The 17,499-nt window shown below is 52.6% G+C and overlaps 1 protein-coding gene across 2 annotated transcripts in view; it reads right to left on the bottom strand.

Annotated features, from left to right (window-relative positions):
• The window catches only part of GPS1 (G protein pathway suppressor 1), a 79,009-nt gene extending 63,300 nt beyond the window's left edge, over positions 1-15,709 (bottom strand). For both annotated transcript variants that reach the window (XM_076063878.1, XM_076063879.1), the window contains exon 1: positions 15,490-15,709. In XM_076063878.1, the coding sequence (XP_075919993.1) occupies positions 15,490-15,522 (33 nt within the window). In that variant the 5' untranslated portion in view covers positions 15,523-15,709. The remainder of the gene's footprint in view (positions 1-15,489) is intronic.
• Between the last annotated feature and the right edge of the window lie 1,790 nt (positions 15,710-17,499).

Raw genomic sequence — 17,499 nt, 5'->3', positions numbered from 1 at the left:
ACTCACTCACCCACCCGCTCACTCACCCACCCACCCACTCATCCACCGACTCACCCATTCACTCACCCACTCACCCACTCACCCACCCACCCACTCACTCACTCACCCACTCACCCACTCACCCACTCACTCACTCACCCACTCACCCACCCACTCACCCACTCACCCACTCACTTACTCACCCACTCACCCACTCACCCACGCACTCACTCACCCACTCACTCACTCACCCACTCACTCACCCACCCACCCACTCACCCACCCACTCACTCACCCACTCACCCACCCACTCACCCACTCACTTACTCACCCACTCACCCACCCACTCACCCACTCACCCACTCACTCACCCACCCACCCACCCACTCACCCACTCACTCACTCACCCACTCACTCACCCACCCACCCACTCACCCACCCACTCACTCACCCACTCACCCACCCACTCACCCACCCACTCACCCACTCACTTACTCACCCACTCACCCACCCACCCACCCACTCACCCACTCACCCACTCACTCACCCACCCACCCACTCACTCACTCACCCACCCACCCACTCACCCACTCACTTACTCACCCACTCACTCACTCACCCACTCACCCACTCACTCACCCACCCACCCACTCACCCACTCACTCACCCACTCACTCACTCACCCACCCACTCACCCACTCACTTACTCACCCACTCACTCACTCACCCACCCTCTCTCTATATATCCGCCCTGCCCTGTATATAGGTGTACACACGGCAAATTAAACATCACGGCGATACCAATCCCACGTGTTATTGTTTTTGTATACAAAACCTTGCAGAATATTTAGACTGGAGAAATCCGATGAGCCATCAAGCTCTTTCCACACACGTCCAGTGCACTCTAGTACATAGCGTGTGTGTGTGTGTGCCTGTGTGTGTGTGTCTGTGTGTGTGTGTGCCTGTGTGTGTGTGCCTGTGTGTGTGTGGCTGTGTATGTGTGTCTGTGTGTGTGTCTGTGTGTGTGTGCCTGTGTGTGTGTGCCCGTGTGTGTGCCTGTGTGTGTGCCTGTGTGTGTGTACCTGTATGTGTGTACCTGTATGTGTGTCTGTGTGTGTGTGCCTGTGTGTGTGTGCCTGTGTGTGTGTGGCTGTGTGTGTGTGTGCCTGTGTGTGTGTGTACCTGTGTGTGTGTGTACCTGTGTGTGCGCCTGTGTGTGTGCCTGTGTGTGTGTGTGTGTGTCACTGTGTGTGTGTGTGCCTGTGTGTGTGTGTCACTGTGTGTGTGTACCTGTGTGTGTGTCTGTGTGAAGGGAGTGATAGTGTAGCGGTTAGCGCGCTGCGCTATGAACCCGGCGACCTGGGTTCGATTCCCGCTCACGGCCAACACCAGTGACGATTATCTGAACCGGTCCTGGGCCTCCCCTAGGTCGACTCAGCCTCAAATGAGTACCTGGTGCGGTGTGTAAACATCGCCACTGGGGAGACAAAGGCGGTCGGGCGTGGTGCTGGCCACCCACCCCCTCGTGTGCCGTTCCGGCCTTCATAGGTGCTCGCTAACAGCACTTGCCCCTACAGTCTGTTACAGGCTACACGGGGGATCTTTGTCTGTGTGTGGTGTGTGTAGTACATAGACACTGCTGCTGCTACTCGCTACTCCCAGCACTTGCCCCTACAGCCCTGCTAGAGGCTACCTGGGGGAGCTTTGTGTGGTGTGTGTGGTGTGTGTAGTACATAGACACTGCTGCTGCTACTCGCTAGCTAACAGCACTTGCCCCTACAGCCCTGCTAGAGGCTACCTGGGGGAGCTTTGTCTGTGTGTGTGGTGTGTGTAGTACATAGACACTGCTGCTGCTACTCGCTAGCTAACAGCACTTGCCCCTACAGCCCTGCTAGAGGCTACCTGGGGGTAGCTTTGTCTGTGTGTGTGGTGTGTGTAGTACATAGACACTGCTGCTGCTACTCGCTAGATCTCAGTCAACCCATGGCACCTGCAGGGTCTGACCCGTGACCTCCTCCTGCACCTAGCCTGGCACAGCAGCGTGTATGAGTGTGTGTACATGAGTGTAAATGTACGTGTGTGGTATTGTTGTGTATACAATGGAAATGTGTGTGTGTATATGAGATTGTGTGGTTGTGTTGTGGAAATAATCTGTGTATATATGTCTGTGTGTGTCTGGGTGTGTGTGTATATGTGTGTGTGTATGTGTGTGTATGTGTGTGTGTATGTGTGTGTCTGGGTGTGTGTATATGTGTGTGTGTGTATGTGTGTGTGTATGTGTGTGTCTGGGTGTGTGTATATGTGTGTATGTGTGTGTGTGGTTGTGTTGTGTATATAATATCTGTGTGTGTGTATGTGTATGTCTGGGTGTGTGTATATGTGTGTATGTGTGTCTGGGTGTGTGTATATGTGTGTCTGGGTGTGTGTATATGTGTGTGTGTGTGGTTGTGTTGTGTATATAATATCTGTGTGTGTATGTGTGTGTATGTGTGTGTGTCTGGGTGTGTGTGTATATGTGTGTGTGTGTGGTTGTGTTGTGTATATAATATCTGTGTGTGTGGTTGTGTGTGTGTGTCTGGGTGTGTGTATATGTGTGTATATGTGTGTGTGTGTGGTTGTGTTGTGTATATAATATCTGTGTGTGTGTATGTGTGTGTATGTGTGTGTGTATATGTGTGTATGTGTGTGTGTCTGGGTGTGTGTATATGTGTGTGTGTATGTGTGTGTGTATGTGTGTGTGTATGTGTGTGTGGTTGTGTTGTGTATATAATATCTGTGTGTGTATGTGTGTGTGTGTATGTGTGTGTGTGTGGTTGTGTTGTGTATATAATATCTGTGTGTGTGTATGTGTGTGTGTATGTGTGTGTCTGTGTGTGTACCGTTCCGGCCTTCATAGGTGCTCGCTAACAGCACTTGCCCCTACAGTCTGTTAAGGCTATATGGGGGATCTTTGTCTTTATCTTTTGTCTGTGTGTGTGTATATATGTGTGTGTGTGTGTCTGGGTGTGTGTATATGTGTGTATGTGTGTGTATGTGTGTGTGTATGTGTGTGTGTGGTTGTGTTGTGTATATAATATCTGTGTGTGTGTATATACAATCAGCGTGTTTACAGTCAACAAGAGAATCGCACCCCACTACACAGAACCGGTTTAACCACCAGAACACTCACCCCTCCACTCACCCACTCACTCACCCCTCCACTCACCCACTCACTCACCCCTCCACTCACCCACTCACCCACTCACTCACTCACCCACTCACTCACTCACTCACCCACTCACTCACTCACCCACTCACTCACCCACTCACTCACCCACTCACTCACTCACTCACCCCTCCACTCACTCACTCACCCCTCCACTCACTCACCCACCCACTCACTCACCCACTCACTCACTCACCCACTCACTCACCCACCCACTCACTCACCCACTCACTCACTCACCCACTCACTCACCCACTCACTCACTCACCCACTCACTCACCCACTCACTCACCCACTCACTCACCCACTCACCCACTCACTCACCCACTCACGCACCCACCCACTCACTCACCCACCCACTCACTCACCCACTCACTCACTCACTCACCCACTCACTCACCCACTCACTCACCCACTCACTCACCCACTCACCCACTCACGCACGCACCCACCCACTCACTCACCCACCCACTCACCCACCCACTCACTCACCCACTCACCCACCCACTCACCCACCCACCCACTCACCCACCCACTCACCCACTCACCCACCCACTCACCCACTCACCCACCCACCCACCCACTCACCCATCCACCCACTCACTCACCCACTCACCCACTCACTCACCCACTCACTCACTCACCCACTCACTCACTCACCCACTCACTCACTCACTCACCCACTCACTCACCCACTCACTCACCCCTCCACTCACCCACTCACTCACCCACTCACTCACCCCTCCACTCACTCACCCCTCCACTCACTCACCCCTCCACTCACTCACCCCTCCACTCACTCACCCCTCCACTCACTCACCCCTCCACTCACTCACCCCTCCACTCACTCACCCCTCCACTCACTCACCCCTCCACTCACTCACCCACTCAACCAAACACTCACTCACCCACTCACTCACCCGTACAGACACTCACTCACCCACTCACCCATACACTCACCCCTCCACTCACCCATACACTCACTCACCCATACACTCATTCACCCACTCACTCACCCACTCACTCACCCACTCACTCCTCCACTCACTCACCCATACAGAGACTCACTCATCCACTCACTCACCCCTCCCCTCATTCACCCACCCACTCACTCACCCACTCCCTCACCCCTCCACTCACCCGCTCACTCACACCTCCACTCACCCACCCGTAAAGAAATTCACTCACCCACTCACTCATCTCTCCACTCACTCACCCCTCCACTCACTCACCCGTACAGACACTCACTCACCCACTCACCCATACACTCACCCCTCCACTCACTCATCCACTCACCCATACACTCATTCACCGACTCACTCCTCCACTCACTCACCCACACACTCACCCCTCCACTCACTCATTTAGTCTCCCACACAGACACTCACGCGGAACCAGACACTCACACAGACATTCACACAGACACCCACAGACACTCATACAGAGACCCACATACACCCACAGAGACCCACAGACACTCACACAAAGATCCAGACACCCACAGACACTCACATAGAGACCCACAGATACCAAGACACTCACAGAGACCCACAGGCACTCACACAGAGACCCACAGACACCCACACAGAGACCCATAGACACTCACACAGAGACCTACAAACACCCAGACACTCACAGAGACTCACAGACACCCATAGACACTCACACAGAGACCCACAGACACGCACACAAAGACCTACACTCACACAAAGACCCACAGACACCCACACAGACAGCCATAGACACTCACACAGAGACCTACAGACACCCAGACACTCACAGAGACTCACAGACACCTACACAGCGACCCGCAGACACCCACATAGACACCCACATAGACACCCACACAGAAACCCACATAGACACCCACACAGAGACCCACAGACGAAACAAAGATCCCCCGTATAGCCTTAACAGACTGTAGGGGCAAGTGCTGTTAGCGAGCACCTATGAAGGCCGGAACGGTACACGAGGGGGTGGGTGGCCAGCACCACGCCCGACCGCCTTTGTCTCCCCAGTGGCGATGTTTGTATCCACCGCATCAGGTACTCATTTGAGGCCGAGTCGGTCTAGGGGAGGCCCGGGACCGGTTCAGATAATCGTCACTGGTGTTGGCCGTGAGCGGGAATCGAACCCGGGTCGCCAGGTTCATAGCGCAGCGCTAACCGCTACACTACCGCTCCCCACTCACACAGAGACCCACAGACACCCACATATACACATTCACACAGAGAACCATAGACACCCACCTAGACACTCACACAGAGACCCATAGACACTCACAGATACCCACAGAGACCCACACAGACACTCACACAGAGACCCACAGACACCCACATAGACACTCACACAGAGACCCACAGACACCCACACAGAGACCCACATAGACACTCACACAGAGACCCACAGACACCCACACAGAGACCCACAGACACCCACACAGAGACCCACAGACACCCACAAAGTCACTCACACAGAGACACGCAGACACCCACATAGACACACAGAGACCCACAGATACCAAGACACTCACAGAGACCCACAGACACCCACACAGACAGCCATAGACACCCACATAGACACAGAGACCCACAGATACCAAGACACTCACAGAGACCCACAGACACCCACACAGAGACCCACAGACACCCACACAGAGACCTACAAACACCCAGACACTCACAGAGACTCACAGACACCCACAGACACCCACACAGACAGCCATAGACACTCACACAGAGACCTACAGACACCCAGACACTCACAGAGACTCACAGACACCCACACAGAGACCCGCAGACACCCATAAAGAGACTACAGACACCCAGAGATACCCACATAGAGAGCCACAGACAGCCAGAGACACCCACCCAGACACTCGTAGACACCCACAGATACCCACACAAGAGACCCACAGACACCCACACAGACACTCACACAGAGACCCACAGACACCAACATAGACACTCATACAGAGACCCACAGACACCCACACAGACACCCACATAGACACTCACAGAGACCCACAGGCACCCACACAGACACTCACACAGAGACCCACAGACACCCACACAGACACCAACATAGACACTCATACAGAGACCCACAGACACCCACATAGACACTCACACAGAGACCCACAGACACCCATAGACACTCACATAGACACTCACACAGACAGCCATAGACACTTACACAGAGACCCACAGACACCAACATAGACACTCATACAGAGACCCACAGACACCCATAGACACTCACATAGACACTCACAGAGAGACCCACAGACACTCACATAGACACACACAGAGACCCACAGACACCCACATAGACACTCACACAGAGACCCACAGACACTCACACAGATACCCAAAGACACCCACACAGACACCCACACAGAGAGACCCACAGACACCCACATAGACACCCACATAGACACTCACACAGAGACCCACAGACACTCACCTAGACACACACAGAGACCCACAGACACCCACATAGACACTCACACAGCGACCCAGAGACACCCACATAGACACTGACACAGAGACCCACAGACACTCACATATACACTCACACAGAGAACCATAGACACCCACATAGACACTCACACAGAGACCCATAGACACTCACACAGATACCCAGAGACACCCACATATACACATTCACACAGAGAACCACAGACACCCACCTAGACACTCACACAGATACCCACAGACACCCACACAGAGACCCACACAGACACTCACACAGAGAACCACAGACACCCACACAGACACTCACACAGAGACCCACAGACACTCACACAGAGACCCATAGACACTCACAGATACCGACAGACACCCACACAGACACTCACACAGAGACCCACAGACACTCACACAGAGACCCACAGACACCCACACAGACATTCACACAGACACCCACCTAGACACTCACACAGAGACCCATAGACACTCACAGATACCGACAGACACCCACACAGACACTCACACAGAGACCCACATAGACACTCACACAGACACTCGTAGACACCCACAGACAACCCGACACTAATAGACACTCACACAGACACCCACACACCCACAGACACCCACACAGACACACACACAGACACCCACAGACACCCACACAGAGACCCACATAGACACTCACACAGACACTCGTAGGCACCCACAGACACCCCGACACTCATAGACACTCACACAGACACCCACACACCCACAGACACCCACACAGACACACACACAGACACACACACAGACACCCACAGAGACCCACATAGACACTCACACAGACACTCGTAGACACCCACAGACACCCCGACACTCATAGACACTCACACAGACACCCACACACCCACAGACACCCACACAGACACACACACAGAGACCCACATAGACACTCACACAGACACTCGTAGACACCCACAGACACCCCGACACTCATAGACACTCACACAGACACCCACACACCCACAGACACACACACAGACACACACACAGACACCCACACAGAGACCCACATAGACATTCACACAGACACTCGTAGACACCCACAGACACCCCGACACTCATAGACACACACACAGACACACACACACCCACAGACACCCACACAGACACACACACAGACACCCACACAGACACCCACACAGATACCCACACACACAGACACTAACACACACATAGACACCCCCACACACACACAGACACACACCCACACACACCCAGACACACACTCACCCCTCCACTTACTCACCCACTCACTCACCCCTCCACTTACTCACCCGTACAGACACTCACTCCCTCACCCATACACTCACTCACTCAACCATACACTCACTCACCCACTCACTCACCCACTCACTCACTCACTCACCCACTCACTCACTCACCCACTCACTCACCCACTCACTCACTCACTCACCCCTCCACTCACTCACTCACCCACTCACTCACCCCTCCACTCACTCACTCACTCACCCACTCACTCACCCACTCACTCACCCACTCACTCACCCACTCACTCACCCACTCACTCACTCACCCACTCACTCACCCACTCACTCACTCACCCACTCACTCACCCCTCCACTCACTCACTCACTCACCCACTCACTCACCCACTCACTCACCCACTCACTCACCCCTCCACTCACTCACTCACCCACTCACTCACTCACCCACTCACTCACCCACTCACTCACTCACCCACTCACCCACTCACTCACCCACCCACACACCCACCCACTCACTCACTCACCCACTCACTCACTCACCCACTCACTCACCCACTCACTCACTCACCCACTCACTCACCCACTCACCCCTCCACTCACTCACTCACCCACCCACTCACTCACCCACTCACTCACCCACTCACTCACCCCTCCACTCACCCACTCACTCACTCACTCACCCCTCCACTCACCCACTCACTCACTCACCCCTCCACTCACTCACTCACCCACTCACTCACCCCTCCACTCACTCACTCACCCACTCACTCACTCACCCACTCACTCACGCCTCCACTCACTCACCCACCCACTCACCCACTCACTCACCCCTCCACTCACTCACTCACCCACTCACTCACTCACCCACTCACTCACCCACTCACTCACCCCTCCACTCACTCACCCACCCACTCACTCACTCACCCCTCCACTCACTCACTCACCCACCCACTCACCCACTCACTCACCCACTCACTCACCCACCCACTCACCCACTCACTCACCCACTCACTCACCCCTCCACTCACTCACTCACCCACTCACTCACTCACCCACTCACTCACCCCTCCACTCACTCACTCACTCACCCACTCACTCACTCACCCACTCACTCACCCCTCCACTCACTCACTCACCCACCCACTCACTCACCCACTCACTCACCCACTCACTCACCCCTCCACTCACTCACTCACCCACTCACTCACTCACCCACTCACTCACCCACTCACTCACCCCTCCACTCACTCACTCACCCACTCACTCACTCACCCACTCACTCACCCACTCACTCACCCCTCCACTCACTCACTCACTCACCCACTCACTCACCCCTCCACTCACTCACCCACTCACTCACTCACCCCTCCACTCACCCCTCCACTCACTTACCCACTCGCCCATACACTCACCCACTCACTCACCCCTCCACTCACTCACCCACTCAATCACCCCTCCATTCACTTACCAATACACTCACTCACCCACTCACTCACCCATACACTCACTCACCCCTCCACTTACTCACCCACTCTCTCACCCCTCCACTTACTCACCCGTACAGACACTCACTCACTCACCCATACACTCACTCACTCACCCATACACTCACTCACCCACTCACTCACCCACTCACTCACCCATACACTCACTCACCCATACACTTACTCACCCACTCACTCAACCCTCCACTCACTCACCCGAACAGACACTCACCGACTTACTCACCCCTCCACTCACTCACCCGTACAGACACTCACTCACTCGCTCACCCTTCCACTCACTCACCCCTCCACTCACCCCTCCACTCACTCACCCCTCCACTCACTCACCCCTCCACTCACTCACCCCTCCACTCACTCGCCCCTCCACTCACTCACCCCTCCACTCACTCACCCCTCCACTCACTCACCCCTCCACTCACTCACCCCTCCACTCACTCACCCACTCAACCAAACACTCACTCACCCACTCACTCACCCGTACAGACACTCACTCACCCACTCACTCACCCGTACAGACACTCACTCACCCCTCCACTCACTCACCCCTCCACTCACTCACCCCTCCACTCACTCACCCCTCCACTCACTCACCCCTCCACTCACTCACCCCTCCACTCACTCACCCACTACAGAGACTCACTCCTCCACTCACTCACCCGTACAGACACTCACTCACCTACTCACCCATACACTCACCCCTCCACTCACCCATACACTCATTCACCCACTCACTCACCCACTCACTCACCCACTCACTCACCCACTCACTCCTCCACTCACTCACCCATACAGAGACTCACTCATCCACTCACTCACCCCTCCCCTCACTCACCCACCCACTCACTCACTCCCTCACCCCTCCACTCACCCGCTCACTCACACCTCCACTCACCCACCCGTAAAGAAATTCACTCACGCACTCACTCATCTCTCCACTCACTCACCCATACACTCACTCACCCACTCACTCACCCCTCCACTCACTCACCCCTCCACTCACTCACCCCTCCACTCACTCACCCCTCCACTCACTCACCCCTCCACTCACTCACCCCTCCACTCACTCACCCACTACAGAGACTCACTCCTCCACTCACTCACCCGTACAGACACTCACTCACCTACTCACCCATACACTCACCCCTCCACTCACCCATACACTCACTCACCCATACACTCATTCACCCACTCACTCACCCACTCACTCACTCCTCCACTCACTCACCCATACAGAGACTCACTCATCCACTCACTCACCCCTCCCCTCACTCACCCACCCACTCACTCCCTCACCCCTCCACTCACCCGCTCACTCACACCTCCACTCACCCACCCGTAAAGAAATTCACTCACGCACTCACTCTTCTCTCCACTCACTCACCCATACACTCACTCACCCACTCACTCACCCCTCCACTCACTCACCCGTACAGACACTCACTCACCCACTCACCCATACACTCATTCACCGACTCACTCCTCCACTCACTCACCCACACACTCACCCCTCCACTCACTCATTTAGTCTCCCACACAGACACTCACTCACGCAGAACCAGACACTCACACAGACATTCACACAGACACCCACAGACACTCATACAGAGACCCACAGACACCCACAGAGACCCACAGACACTCACACAAAGATCCAGACACCCACAGACACTCACATAGAGACCCACAGATACCAAGACACTCACAGAGACTCACAGACACTCACACAGAGACCCACAGACACCCACACAGACAGCCATAGACACTCACACAGAGACCTACAAACACTCAGACACTCACAGAGACTCACAGACACCCACAGACACCCACACAGACAGCCACAGACACTCACACAGAGACCTACAGACACCCAGACACTCACAGAGACTCACAGACACCCACACAGAGACCCGCAGACACCCACATAGACACACAGACACTCAGACACGCACAGAGACTCACAGACACCCACACAGAGACCCGCAGACACCCATAAAGAGACCACAGACACCCAGAGATACCCACATAGAGAGCCACAGACAGCCATAGACACCCACCCAGACACTCGTAGACACCCACAGATACCCACACAAGAGACCTACAGACACCCAAAGACTCTCAGAGACACCCACATAGAGACCCACAGACACCCACACAGACACTCACACAGAGACCCACAGGCACCCACACAGACACTCACACAGAGACCCACAGGCACCCACACAGACACTCACACAGATACCCACAGGCACCCACACAGACACTCACACAGAGACCCACAGACACTCACACAGACACTCACACAGAGACCCACAGACACCCACACAGAGACCCATAGACACTCACAGATACCGACAGACACTCACACAGAGACCCACAGACACTCGCACAGACATTCACACAGACACCCACCTAGACACTCACACAGAGACTCATAGACACCCACACAGAGACCCGCAGACACCCATAAAGAGACCACAGACACCCAGAGATACCCACATAGAGAGCCACAGACAGCCAGAGACACCCACCCAGACACTCGTAGACACCCACAGATACCCACACAAGAGACCCACAGACACCCACACAGACACTCACACAGAGACCCACAGACACCAACATAGACACTCATACAGAGACCCACAGACACCCAAAGACTCTCAGAGACACCCACACAGAGACCCACAGACACCCACACAGACACTCACACAGAGACCCACACACACCCACATAGACACTCACACAGAGACCCACAGACACCCACATAGACACTCATACAGAGACCCACAGGCACCCACACAGACACTCACACAGAGACCCACAGACACCCACACAGACACCAACATAGACACTCATACAGAGACCCACAGACACCCACAGAGACACTCAAACAGAGACCCACAGACACCCATAGACACTCACATAGACACTCACACAGACAGCCATAGACACTCACATAGACACACACAGAGACCCACAGACACCCACATAGACACTCACACAGAGACCCACAGACACTCACACAGATACCCAAAGACACCCACACAGACACCCACACAGAGAGACCCACAGACACCCACATAGACACCCACATAGACACTCACACAGAGACCCACAGACACTCACCTAGACACACACAGAGACCCACAGACACCCACATAGACACTCACACAGCGACCCAGAGACACCCACATAGACACTGACACAGAGACCCACAGACACTCACATATACACTCACACAGAGAACCATAGACACCCACATAGACACTTACACAGAGACCCACAGACACCCACATAGACATTCACACAGAGAACCATAGACACCCACCTAGACACTCACACAGAGACCCATAGACACTCACACAGATACCCACAGACACCCACATAGACACTCACACAGAGACCCACAGACACCCACATATACACATTCACACAGAGAACCACAGACACCCACATAGACACTCACACAGATACCCACAGACACCCACACAGAGACCCACACAGACACTCACACAGAGAACCACCTAGACACTCACACAGACACCCACAGACACCCACACAGACACTCACACAGAGACCCACAGACACCCACACAGACACTCACACAGAGACCCACAGACACTCACACAGAGACCCATAGACACTCACAGATACCGACAGACACCCACACAGACACTCACACAGAGACCCACAGACACTCACACAGAGACCCACAGACACCCACACAGACATTCACACAGACACCCACCTAGACACTCACACAGAGACCCATAGACACTCACAGATACCGACAGACACCCACACAGACACTCACACAGAGACCCACAGACACCCACACAGAGACCCACAGACACCCACATAGACACTCACACAGACACTCACACAGAGACCCACATAGACACTCACACAGACACTCGTAGACACCCACAGACAACCCGACACTAATAGACACTCACACAGACACCCACACACCCACAGACACCCACACAGACACACACACAGACACCCACAGACACCCACACAGAGACCCACATAGACACTCACACAGACACTCGTAGGCACCCACAGACACCCCGACACTCATAGACACTCACACAGACACCCACACACCCACAGACACCCACACAGACACACACACAGACACACACACAGACACCCACAGAGACCCACATAGACACTCACACAGACACTCGTAGACACCCACAGACACCCCGACACTCATAGACACTCACACAGACACCCACACACCCACAGACACCCACACAGACACACACACAGACACCCACACAGAGACCCACATAGACACTCACACAGACACTCGTAGACACCCACAGACACCCCGACACTCATAGACACTCACACAGACACCCACACACCCACAGACACCCACACAGACACACACACAGACACCCACAGACACCCACACAGAGACCCACATAGACACTCACACAGACACTCGTAGACACCCACAGACACCCCGACACTCATAGACACTCACACAGACACCCACACACCCACAGACACCCACACAGACACACACACAGACACCCACAGACACCCACACAGAGACCCACATAGACACTCACACAGACACTCGTAGACACCCACAGACACCCCGACACTCATAGACACTCACACAGACACCCACACACCCACAGACACCCACACAGACACACACACAGACACCCACAGACACCCACACAGAGACCCACATAGACACTCACACAGACACTCGTAGACACCCACAGACACCCCGACACTCATAGACACTCACACAGACACCCACACACACCCACACAGAGACCCACATAGACACTCACACAGACACTCGTAGACACTCACACAGAGACCCACATAGACACTCACACAGACACTCGTAGACACTCACATAGACACTCGTAGACACCCACAGACACCCCGACACTCATAGACACTCACACAGACACCCACATAAATGCTCACACACACTGCGGATGAGCCGAGTGCGGCCTAGTGCAGGCTTCGAAGCCTGCGGCTAGGCCGCTACCTACACAGAGACTTACAGACATTCACACAGACACTCGTAGACACACACACAGAAACACACACACACCCACAGACACCCACACAGACACACACACAGACACCCACACAGACACACACACAGACACCCACACAGATACCCACACACACAGACACTAACACACACACAGACACCCCCACACACACACACACCCACACACAGACACACACACAGGCACCCACAGACACACGCACACAGACACACACACACAGACACACACACAGACACCCACACACCCACACACACAGAGACACACACAGACACGCACAGACACCACCCCCACACTCACACACAGACACACACACACAAACACCACACACACACAAACACCACACACACACAGACACACCACACACACACAGACATAGACACCCCACACACACACAGACACACACACACACCCACCACACACAGACACACACACACACCCACACACAGACACCCACACATACAGAGACACAGACACACACAGACACACACACAGACACATACATACACACAGACACACACAGACACACACAGACACACACATACACAGAGACACACACACACACATACACAGAGACACACACACAGACACACACACATACACACATACACAGAGACACACACACATACACAGAGACACACACACCGACACACACAGACACACACAGACACACACACATAGAGACACACAGACACACACAGACACACACACAGACACACACACACAGAGACACACACACATACACAGAGACACACACAGACACACACACACATACACAGAGACACACACACATACACAGAGCCACACACAGACACATACACAGAGACACACACACAGACACACAGACACACACACAGACACACAGAGACACACACACAGACACACAACACAGAGACACAACACACAGACACACACACAGACACTCTGTGACAGACACTCTGTGTGTGTGAGTGTCTCTGAGCAGAGTGCGGCCTAGCGCCGCAGGCTTCGAGGCGCGGTGCTCCGTCTAACCTGAAAGTTGAACACTTGCACGGGCAGAGGCATCGTCGCCAGAGTTGGTGTTGTTGTTGTTGTTTTAATCGCTCGTCGCCCCCTTAGGACAACAACAAACAACAACAACAAACTCCCTTGATGAGCGTCCGTCAGCGAGGTGAACGATTTTAACTCTCCCACGTCAGACAGATTACAACAACAACATCCGGGATACTGCGCTAGCGCGGTGACGTCACCGCGTTTTATCAAATACGTGCGCGGTGACGTCGCCGCGTCGATAAAATACGCCCGGTGACGTCACCGCGTCGACGCACGTGGAGGAAGCTTTTTAACGTTGAAGTCTATGGGGGGGGATTTAACGTTGAAGTCTATGGGGACGATTTAACGTTGAAGTCTATGGGGAGACTTTAACATTGAAGTCTATGGGGGGACTTTAACATTGAAGGCTATGGGAGCCTTTAATTTTGAAGTCTATGGGAGACTTTAACATTGAAGTCTATGGGAGCCTTTAACATTGAAGTATATGGGGAGCCTTTAACATTGAAGTCTATGGGAGACTTTAACATTGAAGTCTATGGGGAGACTTTAACATTGAAGTCTATGGGGAGACTTTAATATTGAAGTCTATGGGAGACTTTAACATTGAAGTCTATGGGGAGACTTTAACATTGGATTCTATGGGAGACTTTAACATTGAAGTCTATGGGGAGACTTTAACATTGAAGTCTATGGGGAGACTTTAATATTGAAGTCTATGGGAGACTTTAACATTGAAGTCTATGGGAGACTTTAACATTGAAGTCTATGGGAAGCCTTTAACATTGAAGTCTATGGGGAGCCTTTAACATTGAAGTCTATGGGAGCCTTTAACATTGAAGTATATGGGGAGCCTTTAACATTGAAGTCTATGGGAGACTTTAACATTGAAGTCTATGGGGAGACTTTAACATTGAAGTCTATGGGGAGACTTTAATATTGAAGTCTATGGGAGACTTTAACATTGAAGTCTATGGGGAGACTTTAACGTTGAAGTCTATGGGGAGACTTTAACACTGAAGTCTATGGGAGACTTTAACATTGAAGTCTATGGGAGCCTTTAACATTGAAGTCTATGGGGAGCCTTTAACATTGAAGTCTATGGGAGACTTTAACATTGAAGTCTATGGGGAGACTTTAACATTGAAGTCTATGGGGAGACTTTAATATTGAAGTCTATGGGAGACTTTAACATTGAAGTCTATGGGGAGACTTTAACATTGGATTCTATGGGAGACTTTAACATTGAAGTCTATGGGGAGACTTTAACATTGAAGTCTATGGGGAGACTTTAATATTGAAGTCTATGGGAGACTTTAACATTGAAGTCTATGGGAGACTTTAACATTGAAGTCTATGGGAAGCCTTTAACATTGAAGTCTATGGGGAGCCTTTAACATTGAAGTCTATGGGAGCCTTTAACATTGAAGTCAATGGGGAGCCTTTAACATTGAAGTCTATGGGAGACTTTAACATTGAAGTCTATGGGGAGCCTTTAACATTGAAGTCTATGGGGAGACTTTAACATTGAAGTCTATGGGAGACTTTAACATTGAAGTCTATGGGGAGCCTTTAACATTGAAGTCTATGGGGAGACTTTAACATTGAAGTCTATGGGAGACTTTAACATTGAAGTCTATGGGAGCCTTTAACATTGAAGTCTGTGGGAGACTTTAACATTGAAGTCTATGGGGAGCCTTTAACATTGAAGTCTATGGGAGCCTTTAACATTGAAGTCTATGGTGAGACTTTAATATTGAAGTCTATGGGAGACTTTAATATTGAAGTCTATGGGAGACTTTAACATTGAAGTCTATGGGGAGACTTTAATATTGAAGTCTATGGGAGACTTTAACATTGAAGTCTATGGGAGACTTTAATATTGAAGTCTATGGGAGACTTTAACATTGAAGTCTATGGGAGCCTTTAACATTGAAGTCTATGGGAGACTTTAACATTGAAGTCTATGGGGAGACTTTAATATTGAAGTCT

The sequence above is a fragment of the Petromyzon marinus genome, unplaced genomic scaffold (assembly GCF_048934315.1).
Source record: "Petromyzon marinus isolate PM22_M1 ecotype Great Lakes invasive population unplaced genomic scaffold, UKy_Petmar_22M1.pri1.0 PM_Scaffold_228, whole genome shotgun sequence".
In the NCBI taxonomy this organism is placed as follows: Eukaryota; Metazoa; Chordata; class Hyperoartia; order Petromyzontiformes; family Petromyzontidae; genus Petromyzon; species Petromyzon marinus.
The sequence above is the reverse complement of the archived record's forward strand: the minus strand, read 5'-3'. Positions and strand labels throughout refer to the sequence as shown.